The 11,580-nt window shown below is 37.6% G+C and overlaps 2 protein-coding genes across 3 annotated transcripts; one reads left to right on the top strand and one right to left on the bottom strand.

Annotated features, from left to right (window-relative positions):
• Positions 1–4,637: 4,637 nt before the first annotated feature.
• Positions 4,638–8,376, bottom strand: LOC112009243 (NADH dehydrogenase [ubiquinone] 1 alpha subcomplex subunit 8-B). Its single transcript, XM_024041580.2, has 3 exons — positions 8,250–8,376; positions 7,893–8,132; positions 4,638–4,991 (listed from the first exon to the last, which is right to left on the bottom strand). The coding sequence occupies exons 2-3, from the start codon at positions 8,093–8,095 to the stop codon at positions 4,859–4,861; spliced, it is 336 nt and encodes a 111-aa protein (XP_023897348.1). The 5' UTR covers positions 8,096–8,132; positions 8,250–8,376; the 3' UTR covers positions 4,638–4,858.
• Positions 8,377–8,396: 20 nt separating this feature from the next.
• On the top strand, positions 8,397–10,832 carry LOC112009244 (uncharacterized). 2 transcript variants are annotated; one of them, XM_065775402.1, is made up of 2 exons: positions 8,397–8,527; positions 10,399–10,832. In XM_065775402.1, the coding sequence occupies exon 2, from the start codon at positions 10,410–10,412 to the stop codon at positions 10,581–10,583; it is 174 nt and encodes a 57-aa protein (XP_065631474.1). In that variant the 5' UTR covers positions 8,397–8,527; positions 10,399–10,409; the 3' UTR covers positions 10,584–10,832. The 2 variants fall into 2 exon arrangements, with proteins under 2 accessions (XP_065631474.1, XP_023897349.1); XM_024041581.2 differs by having other exon boundaries at positions 8,419–8,527; positions 10,404–10,832.
• The last annotated feature ends 748 nt before the right edge of the window (positions 10,833–11,580 follow it).

The following is an 11,580-nucleotide window of genomic DNA, read 5'->3' as shown; positions in this document are numbered from 1 at the left end:
TGTTTGGAAGTTTTTTAAGGAAAGAGAGGGAGGAGTTTGGAGGGGTTTCAATTTCCTCTAGCCTCCCATTTTTAATTCCCCCAAATTAGAGAGATTTGGAGGGAGAGTAGAGTACATAAACTATTGACCAAGTAAATTACCTAATTTACCCTTATTATATTAACAAAATTACACAATGAGAAGGGTTAAGTACTCTCTTCACTCTTACTAATTTTAAAAACATCCAAACAAGGTGGAGGGGAATCATTCTTCTCTACTCTCCTCCCCACTACTCCCCTCCTTTTTACTCCCCTCTACTCTCCTCCCTCTCTAAACTTCCAAACAAGCCATTAATGTGGTACGCACCCTCATGCGAGAAGAATTTTCTAAGTATCGGTACACATAATACCACCTCAGAGTATAATGCAGTCTCTGAAATCGGCCCAAATTAACAGAACAGAACAAAAGGTTGGACGAGATGGCTCTGCCCTGGGGTTGTAGTTTTGTCCTTAAGATCAAATTGAGACACGATGAGATTTATGGCTCGCAGGAGTTATAGCTGCATGACTTGGCTATTGTTGTAATGTGAGGTAGCTGTCTACTTGAATTGAAGTGACATTCAAACATTGGACGTAGAAACAGCACACAGATGATTTCTCTACGAGGTAGCAATGATACCATGCTATCACCTGTAACCTGCCACGTTCCCATTGCTTCTACCGCTAAAGAACAGTCTTAGAATGCTCCAATATGATCATATTATGGAAGCATAAGAATAAGATCTTACTCGACTCCACAGCCAGCCAACGGAGACAGAGAAATGCCATCCTAGGACTACAAGATGAACAGGGGAATTGGATGGAGAGTGATGAGGATATTGAAAGAATTGTCCTGAATTACTACCAAAGCATTTACCAATCAAACATGCCTTCCTGTTTCGATGTTGTGGTGCAAGCTATAGAACCCAAAGTGACACTGGAGATGAATGCTAGTCTGACCAAGGAATTCCACCCCAACGAAGTTTGGATTGCACTCCAACAAATGCACCTGCTTAAGTCTCCAGGCCCGTGGGCTAGTTTTTATGCCCATGGGCACCTAGTGGGCTAGCCCAGTAACCCAGCCTGTTGGCCCAACCCGTTGCCCAGTCCAATAACTTAAAATTTTTAATAAAAATATATAGGAAGTATATGAAGAATTGATCTTGAGATATTATAATAGAATTTCTTAAGAAAACTCTTCTAACCACTAAGATACTTAAAGTAATTGTGCTAAACTTAGTTTACTAAATATATATTTTTCTAGTAGTCTAGCAAATTTGAATTAACCATTTGATTTTTTTTATTAAAGATACAGATAAAAAACTATTTGAAGCCTTTTTTAAAAAAAAATTAAATAGATTTGACAAAAAAAAAAATTGTAATTAAGTATTAAAGTCTTTGATTCTTTCCTTTTAAAAAAACTAGATTGATTATTTCCTTATTAAAAATTGATTATTTATTTCTAAAAATAATAAAATAATATGCTAACACAATCTCATGGGTAGCCCATTAGGCCAAACTTAGTAACCTAGCCCATTAAAGACAAAATGGGCATTGCCCATGGGCAGGGTCATGGGCTGAGGTTTTCTCTTTCAGCCCAGCCCGACCCGGCCCGTTAACTAGTTAATAGCCCATTATGCCCAGCCCATTGTGCCCTTGGGCCAAGTAAAAATGGGCCGGGCTAGCCCGACTCGGCCCATTGACGACCCTTAATCAAAAGTTTTGGAATATCGTTGGTCCTAATGTCATTGAATGCGTTCTTAATATTTTGAATTCTAGAATTATGCCTCCTAACATCAATGCCACCCATATATGTCTTATTCCAAAAAGAAACAATCCTCAAAAAGTCACGGATTACCGCCCTATAAGTCTCACTAATGTGCTTTCTAGGATTGTTTCTAAGGTATTGGCTAACCGGCTTAAGAAGATTTTGCCCCACATCATTAGCATGTCTCAAAGTGCATTTCTACCGGACAGGTTAATCACTGACAACGTTCTTGTCGCATTTGAAACAATGCATTGCATTAACCAATGAAGGAAAGGAAAGGAGGGCCTCATAGCAATCAAACTAGACATGAGTAAGGCTTTCGACCATGTCGAGTGGCCTTGCTTAGAACGGATCATGACAAGGTTGGGCTTTCATGACCGCTGGATATTATTGATGATGATGTGCATAAAAAGTGTCTCATACTCTGTGCTTTTGAATGGGGAGCCTAAGGGCCTAATTTGACCAACACGTGGTATTCGGCAAGGTGATCCCATATCACCATACCTCTTCTTATTATGTGGGGAAGGTCTCTCTGCCATGCTAAAGCAAAGTGGAAAACAGAGGAAGCATCAATGGTGTCTCGGTGTGCTGAAGATCCCCACAGATCTCCCACTTACTATTTGCCGACGATAGCCTTATTTTTTGCAAAGCCAACATGACTGAGTGCTCCAACATTTGAAAAATTCTTCAGGATTATGAATTGGCGTTGGGGCAGAAGATGAACAGGGACAAAACATCCCTGTTTTTCAGCAGAAACACACATATAGAAACCCAAGACTCCATCAAAGAACTATTTAGAGCACAAGTCATTAGGCAGCACGAGCAATATTTGGGATTGCCTTCATTAGTTGGTAGAGGGACAAAGAAAGCCTTTAACAAAATTAAGGACCAAGTGGGGAAAAGGATTGCCGATTGGAAGGAGAAGCTACATTCTAGTGTTGGTAGAGAAACACATATAAAGGCAGTGGCCCAAGCCACATTGACATACTCCATGAGCTGTTTTAAGCTTCTGGACTCATTATGTAAGGAGCTTGGGGCCATGATTAGCCAGTTTTGGTGGGGAAAAAAGGAGGAGAGGAAAATTCTGTGGATCGCATGGGATACACTATGCAAGTCTAAGGCAGATGGAGGAATGAGATTCAAAGATTTAAAAGCCTTTAACTTAGCTCTACTTGCAGAACAGGGGCGGCGGTTAAGGCATAACCAAAACACACTCTTTCATTAGGTCTGCAAAGCCAAGTACTTTGAGAACTTCACATTCCTTGTAGCCGAATTGGGGAAGTACCCCTCCTTTGCATGGAGAAGCATCATGGCAGCCAAGAATGTTGTGGTTGAAGGTACCAGATGGAGCGTCGACAATGGCATCAAGATCAGATTATGGGAAGACAAATGGATGCCAATGCCTACCCACTTCAAGCCTGTTAGCCCTAGGAAGAATCTCCAAGATGGAAACCAAGTATCAAGCTTAATTGATCAAACCTTGTGCACCTGGAAAGAAGACATTGTTTGTAACACTTTCCTCCCACATGAGGCAGAGGTTATCCTTGGCATCCCCCTCTGCTCCTTCCCCACTAGAGACAAACAAGTTTGGTCAGCCACTGCAAATGGCTTGTTTTCCGTCCGTAGTGCATACCGAATTGCTCAACAACTCTAGGAAAGCGAAGACAGAGGCCAAAGCTCGGACAGTACAGCAATGGCTGGCCTTTGGAAGACCATTTGGAACCTTAAATGCCCATGCAAACTATGAAACTTTGGATGGCGAGCAAGTAAAAATATTCTTCCCACCAAGACTTGCCTTAGAGACCGCCATGTTCAAGTTGACGTAGAACGTGACATGTATGAAGCCATAGAGACACCGAGTCACGTTTTCTGGGGGTGCGGCCTGGCCATGGAAGTGTGGACAATCCTCAATGTTAAGCCACCTAAGACCACCTAGGAACCAAAAGACTTCTGTGACTTACTCTGGTTGTTTAGAGAGCGACACCAAAATGCCGATTTGGAAGTCCTTATAGCCGCGGCATGGGGCATTTGGAACAATAGAAACGATGTCAGGCACGGTGGTTCCTCTAAAACAGCAACGGTGATAGTCACAAATGCTTGCAAGTACATGGAGGAATTCAGACAAGCAACAACCATCACAGTCCCAAGGCGTGAATCTGCACAGGAGCTACGGATGCCTCCACCCCACGGGTGGTACAACCGTACAAGATAAACATAGATGGAGCAACATTCAAGGACGTAGGGCACTGTGGACTGGGAGTAATAGTTCGGAATGATAAAGGAGAGATCATGGGAGCACTGTCGAAGAGGATTCGCTTCCCTTTTGGAGCTTTTTGAAGCCAAGGCAGCGGAGTGTGGTTTAATTTTTGCTTGGGAGCTGGGACTTAGAGAAGTCATTATTGAAAGGGATTCGCAGGTGGTCATTCATAGAGCAACCTGCCCCTTTATCAATCCAGCAAATCATCTCGGGGACTAAGGCATGGCTGCCAAATTTCAAATCCTGGAAAGCACGTTTTGCATGAAGGGATTGTAACAAAGCAGCTCATTTAATGGATAGACATGCCAAGGAAATTGAAGATTGTATTATTTGGGTGGAGGACACTCCCCCTTTTATTGTATCTGAAGTTCATTCTGATGTAATTTCTCTGGGTCTTACCCAAGTTTAATGATATTGCAGACTTCCAATCAAAAAAGAAAAGAAAAAAAAGAGTAAGATCTTAATATTGTGAAACAGTGGGCATTAGGCTACATTCTGATGCAGTTCTGGTGCTCCAGTTCTTGTAAGCCATTCTCAAGCACAATACCAATAAAATATGCTTACCAGATACATAAAAAGAAAGGGGCAATAATGATTAAATTCTTGAAAAGTAGTCATCGATAATTATGCTTGAAAAGAGGGCAACATTGTCGAGATTGGAAACATTTCCAATGAAAAATCTGAACACTGAACATACAAAATGGGTGACAAATATCCATGTCGACAGACAAGTTCCATTAAAACTGTGTGCAACAACAGCACTTGCTCAATGCAATATGCCTATATTATTGTGCGCATGGGATTAGGCTTATTTTCTCATTCCAAAGGGCATGCTTTCTCAAATTCTTGCTGCTCTTTGCGACATAAATCAAACTCATTTGTATAGTAGTACAAACATCCAACATAACCATCCATCTCTTTTGTGCACCTCTGGTGAAGATCTTTCAGCCTGCAAGGGCCAACAATCCCATCATTAAAAATGCAACAAGCATGCCACTGTGCATGTTTGATGCAAAATCTTAAAAAGTTCCATGCAAATGGTTTGAGAGAATACTACACAAAGTTCCATAAATTATAACAGAACCATAAAAAAATTATGTGGCCTCAAGAATGAATTATGTAATTTGTGTGAATTATATGGAGTACATGAAGATGAATGTCCAAAAACACTAACAAGTAGTTGCTTGCCAATAAAATTACAACTGAAAGCATATCCTACTAGGCTTATCGGAGGCTCATTTGAACAGTTGAGTTGTCCAATGTCATGTTCTAATTAATGGGAATAATTTAAACATACTAATCCAGCTTAAAAAGAAACTTGAAGATTATTAATTCAAGAAATATCATCTATAGTTTCAACATACTATTGCAAAGGGGTTGAGGGTGGGGGCAGGGGGATTATGTCTCCTTGAGGGCATAGAGGAAACCACAGAGCAGTGTAATTATCTGAGTAATCTGACTCTGTGATTTCTGTTGCTTCAACTTGGATTTCATAAGATTAGTCATAGAAAAATCCAATGAGCTTTTTGGATGATTTTCACGTACAACTCAATGTGGACACATCTCTATCAAGTTTTAGACATAACAACCTAAGATAAGAGCCTGATTTTAAGTTTCACTAAATGAGATTCAGAACTCTGCAGCCCAGAAAGTTCAATTATTTGAAAAGAAGAGGATAACAAAAATAGTTCCTCAGTAAGTAGTGACCATTGGACAATTTCATTTCAAGCCACAAGAATTTCCAACAATGAGCTACAACAAGCATTAACTGAATCAAAAGCATGGGCATGTGGTTGCAAAGTAAAGCCACAGCTATTTCTTCAGAAAAGCACCTTAATCAAGTCATGTCATCATGATCAAGTTCTACTTGATCATAGTCTAGATTGAGATGTTTTATTACTAATAACACAATTGCAAATATGTTATCTGGGTTTCTCATTCAAAATATTGGTTATTAAGATTTCAACATTACAAAATCTCCATCCCAAAAACTAACAAACAATGATATTCTAGAGTTTATTTTGGTGGTGTTAGAATATTCACGAGTGAATAGTGTGGTTAGTTGAGTAGTGAAGTCCCACATTGGATACTATTGAGAAGAATGAGTTGTTAATATAACATAATTGGACCCAAAACCAGTCTTTAAGTTTTTAGGTAAAGTGGTGACCCTATATATTACATTAACTACTCAATTGGAGTCTCCCCAAAGTGTTATCCCCCCCAATAGGTGTGGAGGTTTTCCAGAAGAGTATAATGTTAAGAAATAACTCTGCCTACAATGCTATGCATTATATGATTGATAGTACATGGAAAAAGGTTGAAGATCAAAGATTAAGTGGTGAGTATAAAAAAGAAGAAGAAGATAGAATTTAAACATGAGGTTAAACAGCAATAAGTTCTGAATATCAATATAAGGTTGAAAATTCACCTTGTGAAGGGTCTATAGGGGATTATCTACAGTCAAATTTAGCAGAGGGAAGCTATGTGCAAAATGTTTTTGCAATTCCTAAGGATATTTAGTCTCAGGACACCAAAAAGAGAGACAGCCTTATCATTTAATCATATTATTCAAGAAGAAACATTGTAAAATTTGACTTATACCCAAGATAAATCCTGCATACCAACATAATGCTCTTCCTTCATGGATGTAGTTAAAGAGACACTAAGTTAAGGGTTGCATACTTGCACACAACGAAACACAAGGAATCACAAACAATAGAAGTCAAACAATCATATAATGATACCTTCCCTGGCCTTTTCTTGATTCCAACCATAAGAGAATGTATACATTCAAATTGAATTGCAGTTTATCTCTCACCATGTTATCAATGGCTTATATAGACGCCAAACTTAGTGTTAGACACTGTTTTGATTAAAGGCTGAAGACATAAGAAAACCAAAACCACTCATTTAATAATGAATGGTTTGCATTGGGATGTTGTTAACTATATAGACCAAAGAACTTTAATTCAAAAGGAAACACAAACAATTACAACAAAACTTTAGAATAAGATTTAGAGATTGAAAACTGTCTCCACCTCTATATATATATATATAATTTTTTTTTTTTTGTTGATAGATAGATATAATATTTTTTAAAAACCAAGGACACCAAAGATAGATGAAAGAATAAAAAACGGTTCAAAGAAACTTCACCAGGTGGATGGTAAGGTCTTTGGTTTCATGGACCTTGCTTTTACAAGCAAAGGAGATATCATTTGAGCTAGAGCTCATTGACACTTTAGTTTTTTTAATACTCAGTAATGCTAGCACATTTTCTCACTTTATTCCGTCCTTCAATTTTAACTCAAAATCAAAGTCCCTCAAATTTCAAAATCAAGTCAAGTCCACCTCAAATCAAGTTAATTGCGTACCTCGACTTGACGATCTGTTTGTTTCGATACAAACAATTGAAAATTTGGTGTAAAAATAGTTTTTTCGTGTTTTCCAGTATTTGATAGCATCAGGAAAAATGAGTTAAAGAAAAACTAACTCTATTCGGAGATTGTTTGCCTACTTATTTAAGGTTACTATCAAGTTTTATAGAAAATACTGTTAAAAAATTGACTCATTTTCTAGAAAATATTATTGCCGAAACAAACAGTGCTTCAAAATCAAGTCAATTTTACCCACATTGTTATCCTCCAAGTACAGTCTAGCTCAAAAAACCCAAAATTATAAAAAAAAAAAAAAAAAAATTCCAACACTCATTCAATTACTCATATTAATTGCTTCATCTTCTTCAACATTTCTCTCAGTCTCAGCACCCAAACAAAGCAACAAAATAGCACAAATTGAAATGACATAAGAAGAATAAAAGGAAATGAGAGAGAGAGAGAGAGAGACATACAGGCCAAGAACGCAGCGAGTGACTTGTTGGCCTTTGTCGAGGCATTTCTCAGGGTTAGGATCCTTCTTCTTGCACCTGAGGAACTCCAAGTTCTCCGCTTCGCATCTCAACCCTATGTGCTTCGACGCCGCCATCAGCACCGCCGACGTCGGGATCGGCTCCCCGCTCGGATCCGCCGCGCTACTCGGACTCACACTCGCCATACCAAAATCCCCAAATCCAATTCCAATTTCTCTCGCCCTATTCCAAAACCACAAATTTAACCATAAAAAATAAGAAATGAACTTGTGAGCTTATAAACCACTATAAAATCAAAAAATTTTCAATAAAAAAAAGCGAAGAATTAGGGGTACCGACTTCTTTCACTCAAAAACTGATCCAGTTTTCACCTTGAGAAACCAAAACCTTGGACCGTGACACAAAACTGAATGAGCTTTAGGGGCACTTTGGGTAATAAGCTCAACTCTTGAGGTCATTTTTGTCATTTCACCATTTTTAGTTCTTTTAGTTTTATTTATTTATTATATAAAAAAAATTTAAAAAAAAAAAAGCTGAGCGGAGTATTTAGCTCTAGCAGCTAATTTCTCTCACTAGGGTTTTTGCTGGGTTTTCAAAATTTCACGAAGATTTAAAAGGTACGGTTACGAAATTTCTCATTCTCTCTTCATTTTTTTTGTCGTCGTTGTAAAGTTTTTGCTTTTTGAATATATATGAAAATTGAAAAAAGTTTGTGCAGATTGAAGCTCCTAAATTCAGCTATAAAAAAAAAAAATGATGAATTTCACTTTGCGATTCAACTGTTAATCAAGTTATTGCTTTTTTTGAATCCGAAAGCTGAAAAGGGAAGCTCCTAAGTTCAACTGAGTTTTGATTGATTTATTAAGTAATGTAAAAATCTGCTTTTGCTTCTGCTGCTGCTGCTGCTTCTACTACTGTTTTCAGCAACTTGAATTGGGAGTGTCAAGTGGAAATTATCTATTCATATTTTGAATTCAGATTGAGTTCCATTGTTTGTCAATTGAGATTTTGCTGAGTGTTTATTTTGTTTTGATGGTGCAGTTATCATGACTTTTGCTCACCTTTTTCGTTTTCTTGTTATTGAATTAGGAGTGCTTATTAAGAAAAATAAAAAGGAAAATGAGGACCTAAAAATAAAAAGGATGTGTCAATTATGGATAGAATAGAATGGCGAAAAAGAATATATGTGGCTGATCCTGATTAGATTTTTGAGAATCTGTAGCAGACCCCAAAGTTTTGGACTAAGGCTTGGTTAGCGTTATGTAGCATTAGAGATTACGGGTTACTAGCAAAATGAGAGGCGTTACTAACAAAAGAAGCAGATTGTTTGAAGTCTCCTGTTAAGATCTTCAAAATCTCTAATTTAGGTGGTTGGCAATTGGTAATGGCCTATATTCTGCCTAGTTCTACCTAAAATGCAATGCGGGATAATCAAATTCTTGTAGGATGTTGAACTGTGTGAAATCTGATTTGAAGGTTATGACATTGTTTTATATAATAAAAAGGTTTTTTTTTTTTTTTCAAATGGTTCTTCTTATGATTTCATGAAAAAAAGAGATGAAATTTGTTTTAATAATGCTGACCCACTCAAAGCGATTTTTCTACTTCTTTGATTTGCTGCGGAGTACTATTCTCAAGCAAACCTCCAAAACTCATCAAAGAAGACTTTTAAAAAAAGAAAAATTTTACTCTTAAGCGCTTATCTCTATTTTTATTGTTTCCTGTATAGTTCTTGCTTCATTTTTCTTCTCTACAAATTTACAAGCAGTACTAGAAATCTCACCGGCTGATTTCCTTCAATTTCTTTAAGTTTTCTCACAGACTACTGATCCAAAACACAAACATGATGATGCTTAGAAAAGAGGGAAGTGAACTGAATTCTTTTGGTGAAGAGAGCTTTGTTGGTCACATGCCTATATCTTTGACTTCCTGTTGGGTTTTTTTTGCTTTTGGAGCATATCTTTAATTTTGTTTTTTTTGGGAAGATTTTCTCTCTTTCTGCATCACTTATCAAACCTATGTTTCAAACCTTTTTTTGATTATTAATGATTCCAGACCTAAAAAAATTGTTAACTTTGTGAAGTTTAAAATGGTTTTGTTTGCACAATGTGTTCCATCGAGCTTTTTGTTAGAGTGGACAAAGTTTTGGGAGGAGGAATATTTTGTCAAACTTATATGTCAAAACCAGGTGTGGTGAAATAGTAATTTGCATGTAATGATTACATATTTTACATAGATACATGGGAGTTGGACCTACATTAGTTGTAGTAGTTAAAAATAACATGTCAATTAAGGAAGTAATAGAGGCTATGAGCCTATGACTTTGGATAGAATAGAATGGGGAAAAAGAATACATGTGGTTGATCCTAACTAATCTTGTCGAGGATCCATAGCCAATCCCAAAATTTGGGACTAAGGCTTTTTCGTTGTTGTTGTTACCTCTTATGAATATGTATTTTCTGATACTTATTTCATTGGTTTTCTCTAGTGTAGTTAGAAATGGGTAACAAGAAGAAGGCTGCGGCAACCTTCATCCGTCTTGTCTCAACTGCTGGGACTGGGTTCTTTTACGTTAAGAGGAAGCCAACTAAGATGACTGAGAAGCTGGAGTTTCGGAAATATGACCCTCGAGTGAATCGTCATGTTCTGTTTAAGGAAGCAAAAATGAAGTGAGAGGCCCCTCGTGTGGCAGGTGTATGCATTCTCATATACTATGTTGGACCAATCTTCCTTTTTTGTTTTTATTTTTACTTATTTTTGGGTAGACAATACGTGAATTAACGTGGGCTAAATAAGTATGACAATTGTTGTTGTTGATGCTAATCTGCAGCATATGTTCCCTCAAACCCCGCTCTCCCTCTCTCAATGTCATTTGTGTAATCTTTTGATGGTTATTTCAAAGACAGTCCTTGGTTTTAAATAGTGATGATCTCCATGAATTTAATTGCTAACTAACTGAATACGTTGTGGTTTATACTTAACATAGGTGAGCTGAGCTGCTTCTGTGTTCACAAGGGTGCACTATGTTACTTTGTGAATTCTCGCATTTTGGACTTGTGTTAAAATTACATTCTTGAGACAATTTATTTTTGTTAGGGCTATGTATATTCAACCACCAACCCGACTAACTTGACCCGGCCAGAACTAACCCAGCATCTCCAGTTAGTATTTCGTGGCTTTATGGGTTGGGTTGGATCCAAAAAGAGTCGTCTTAGATGGACTTTTGATTGTCGTAAAGAGTTGGGATCAAATTCTTATTGGGGGTTTTAAATCTTGTCCTCTCAGGGATAAGGGATTAAGGGTCGGAAGAAAGTCTATTTGTGGTTACCTCTTATTCAGGTAGCATGAGAGCCTTGAAATAGCCTCCAATAGATCCAAAAACGAAAAACGAAAAGGGAAGGGAGACCAATTTTTTATTTTTATTTTTGGGTACCAAAGGTGACATAATATATTAGATGCAAATCATTCTATTACAAAATAACTCAGCTTAAAGGTTCCACCACAAACGGTGGGTTTATCAAATTCAACACAGTTAGCAGATTGTATAGCACCTAATTTAGCTAAGGCATTTCACATTAGTTGGCTTCCCAAAAGATGTGCTCAATAGCTAAGTTGGGGACGGTCCTCGAGAGGCTCTTGTAACAAGTAAGAAGAGGTTATACCACAAGAT

This window comes from Quercus suber, unplaced genomic scaffold, assembly GCF_002906115.3.
Source record: "Quercus suber isolate HL8 unplaced genomic scaffold, Cork oak 2.0 scaffold_8, whole genome shotgun sequence".
Classification (NCBI taxonomy): domain Eukaryota; kingdom Viridiplantae; phylum Streptophyta; class Magnoliopsida; order Fagales; family Fagaceae; genus Quercus; species Quercus suber.
Note: the sequence above shows the minus strand (reverse complement) of the source record. Positions and strands in the feature narration are given on the sequence as shown.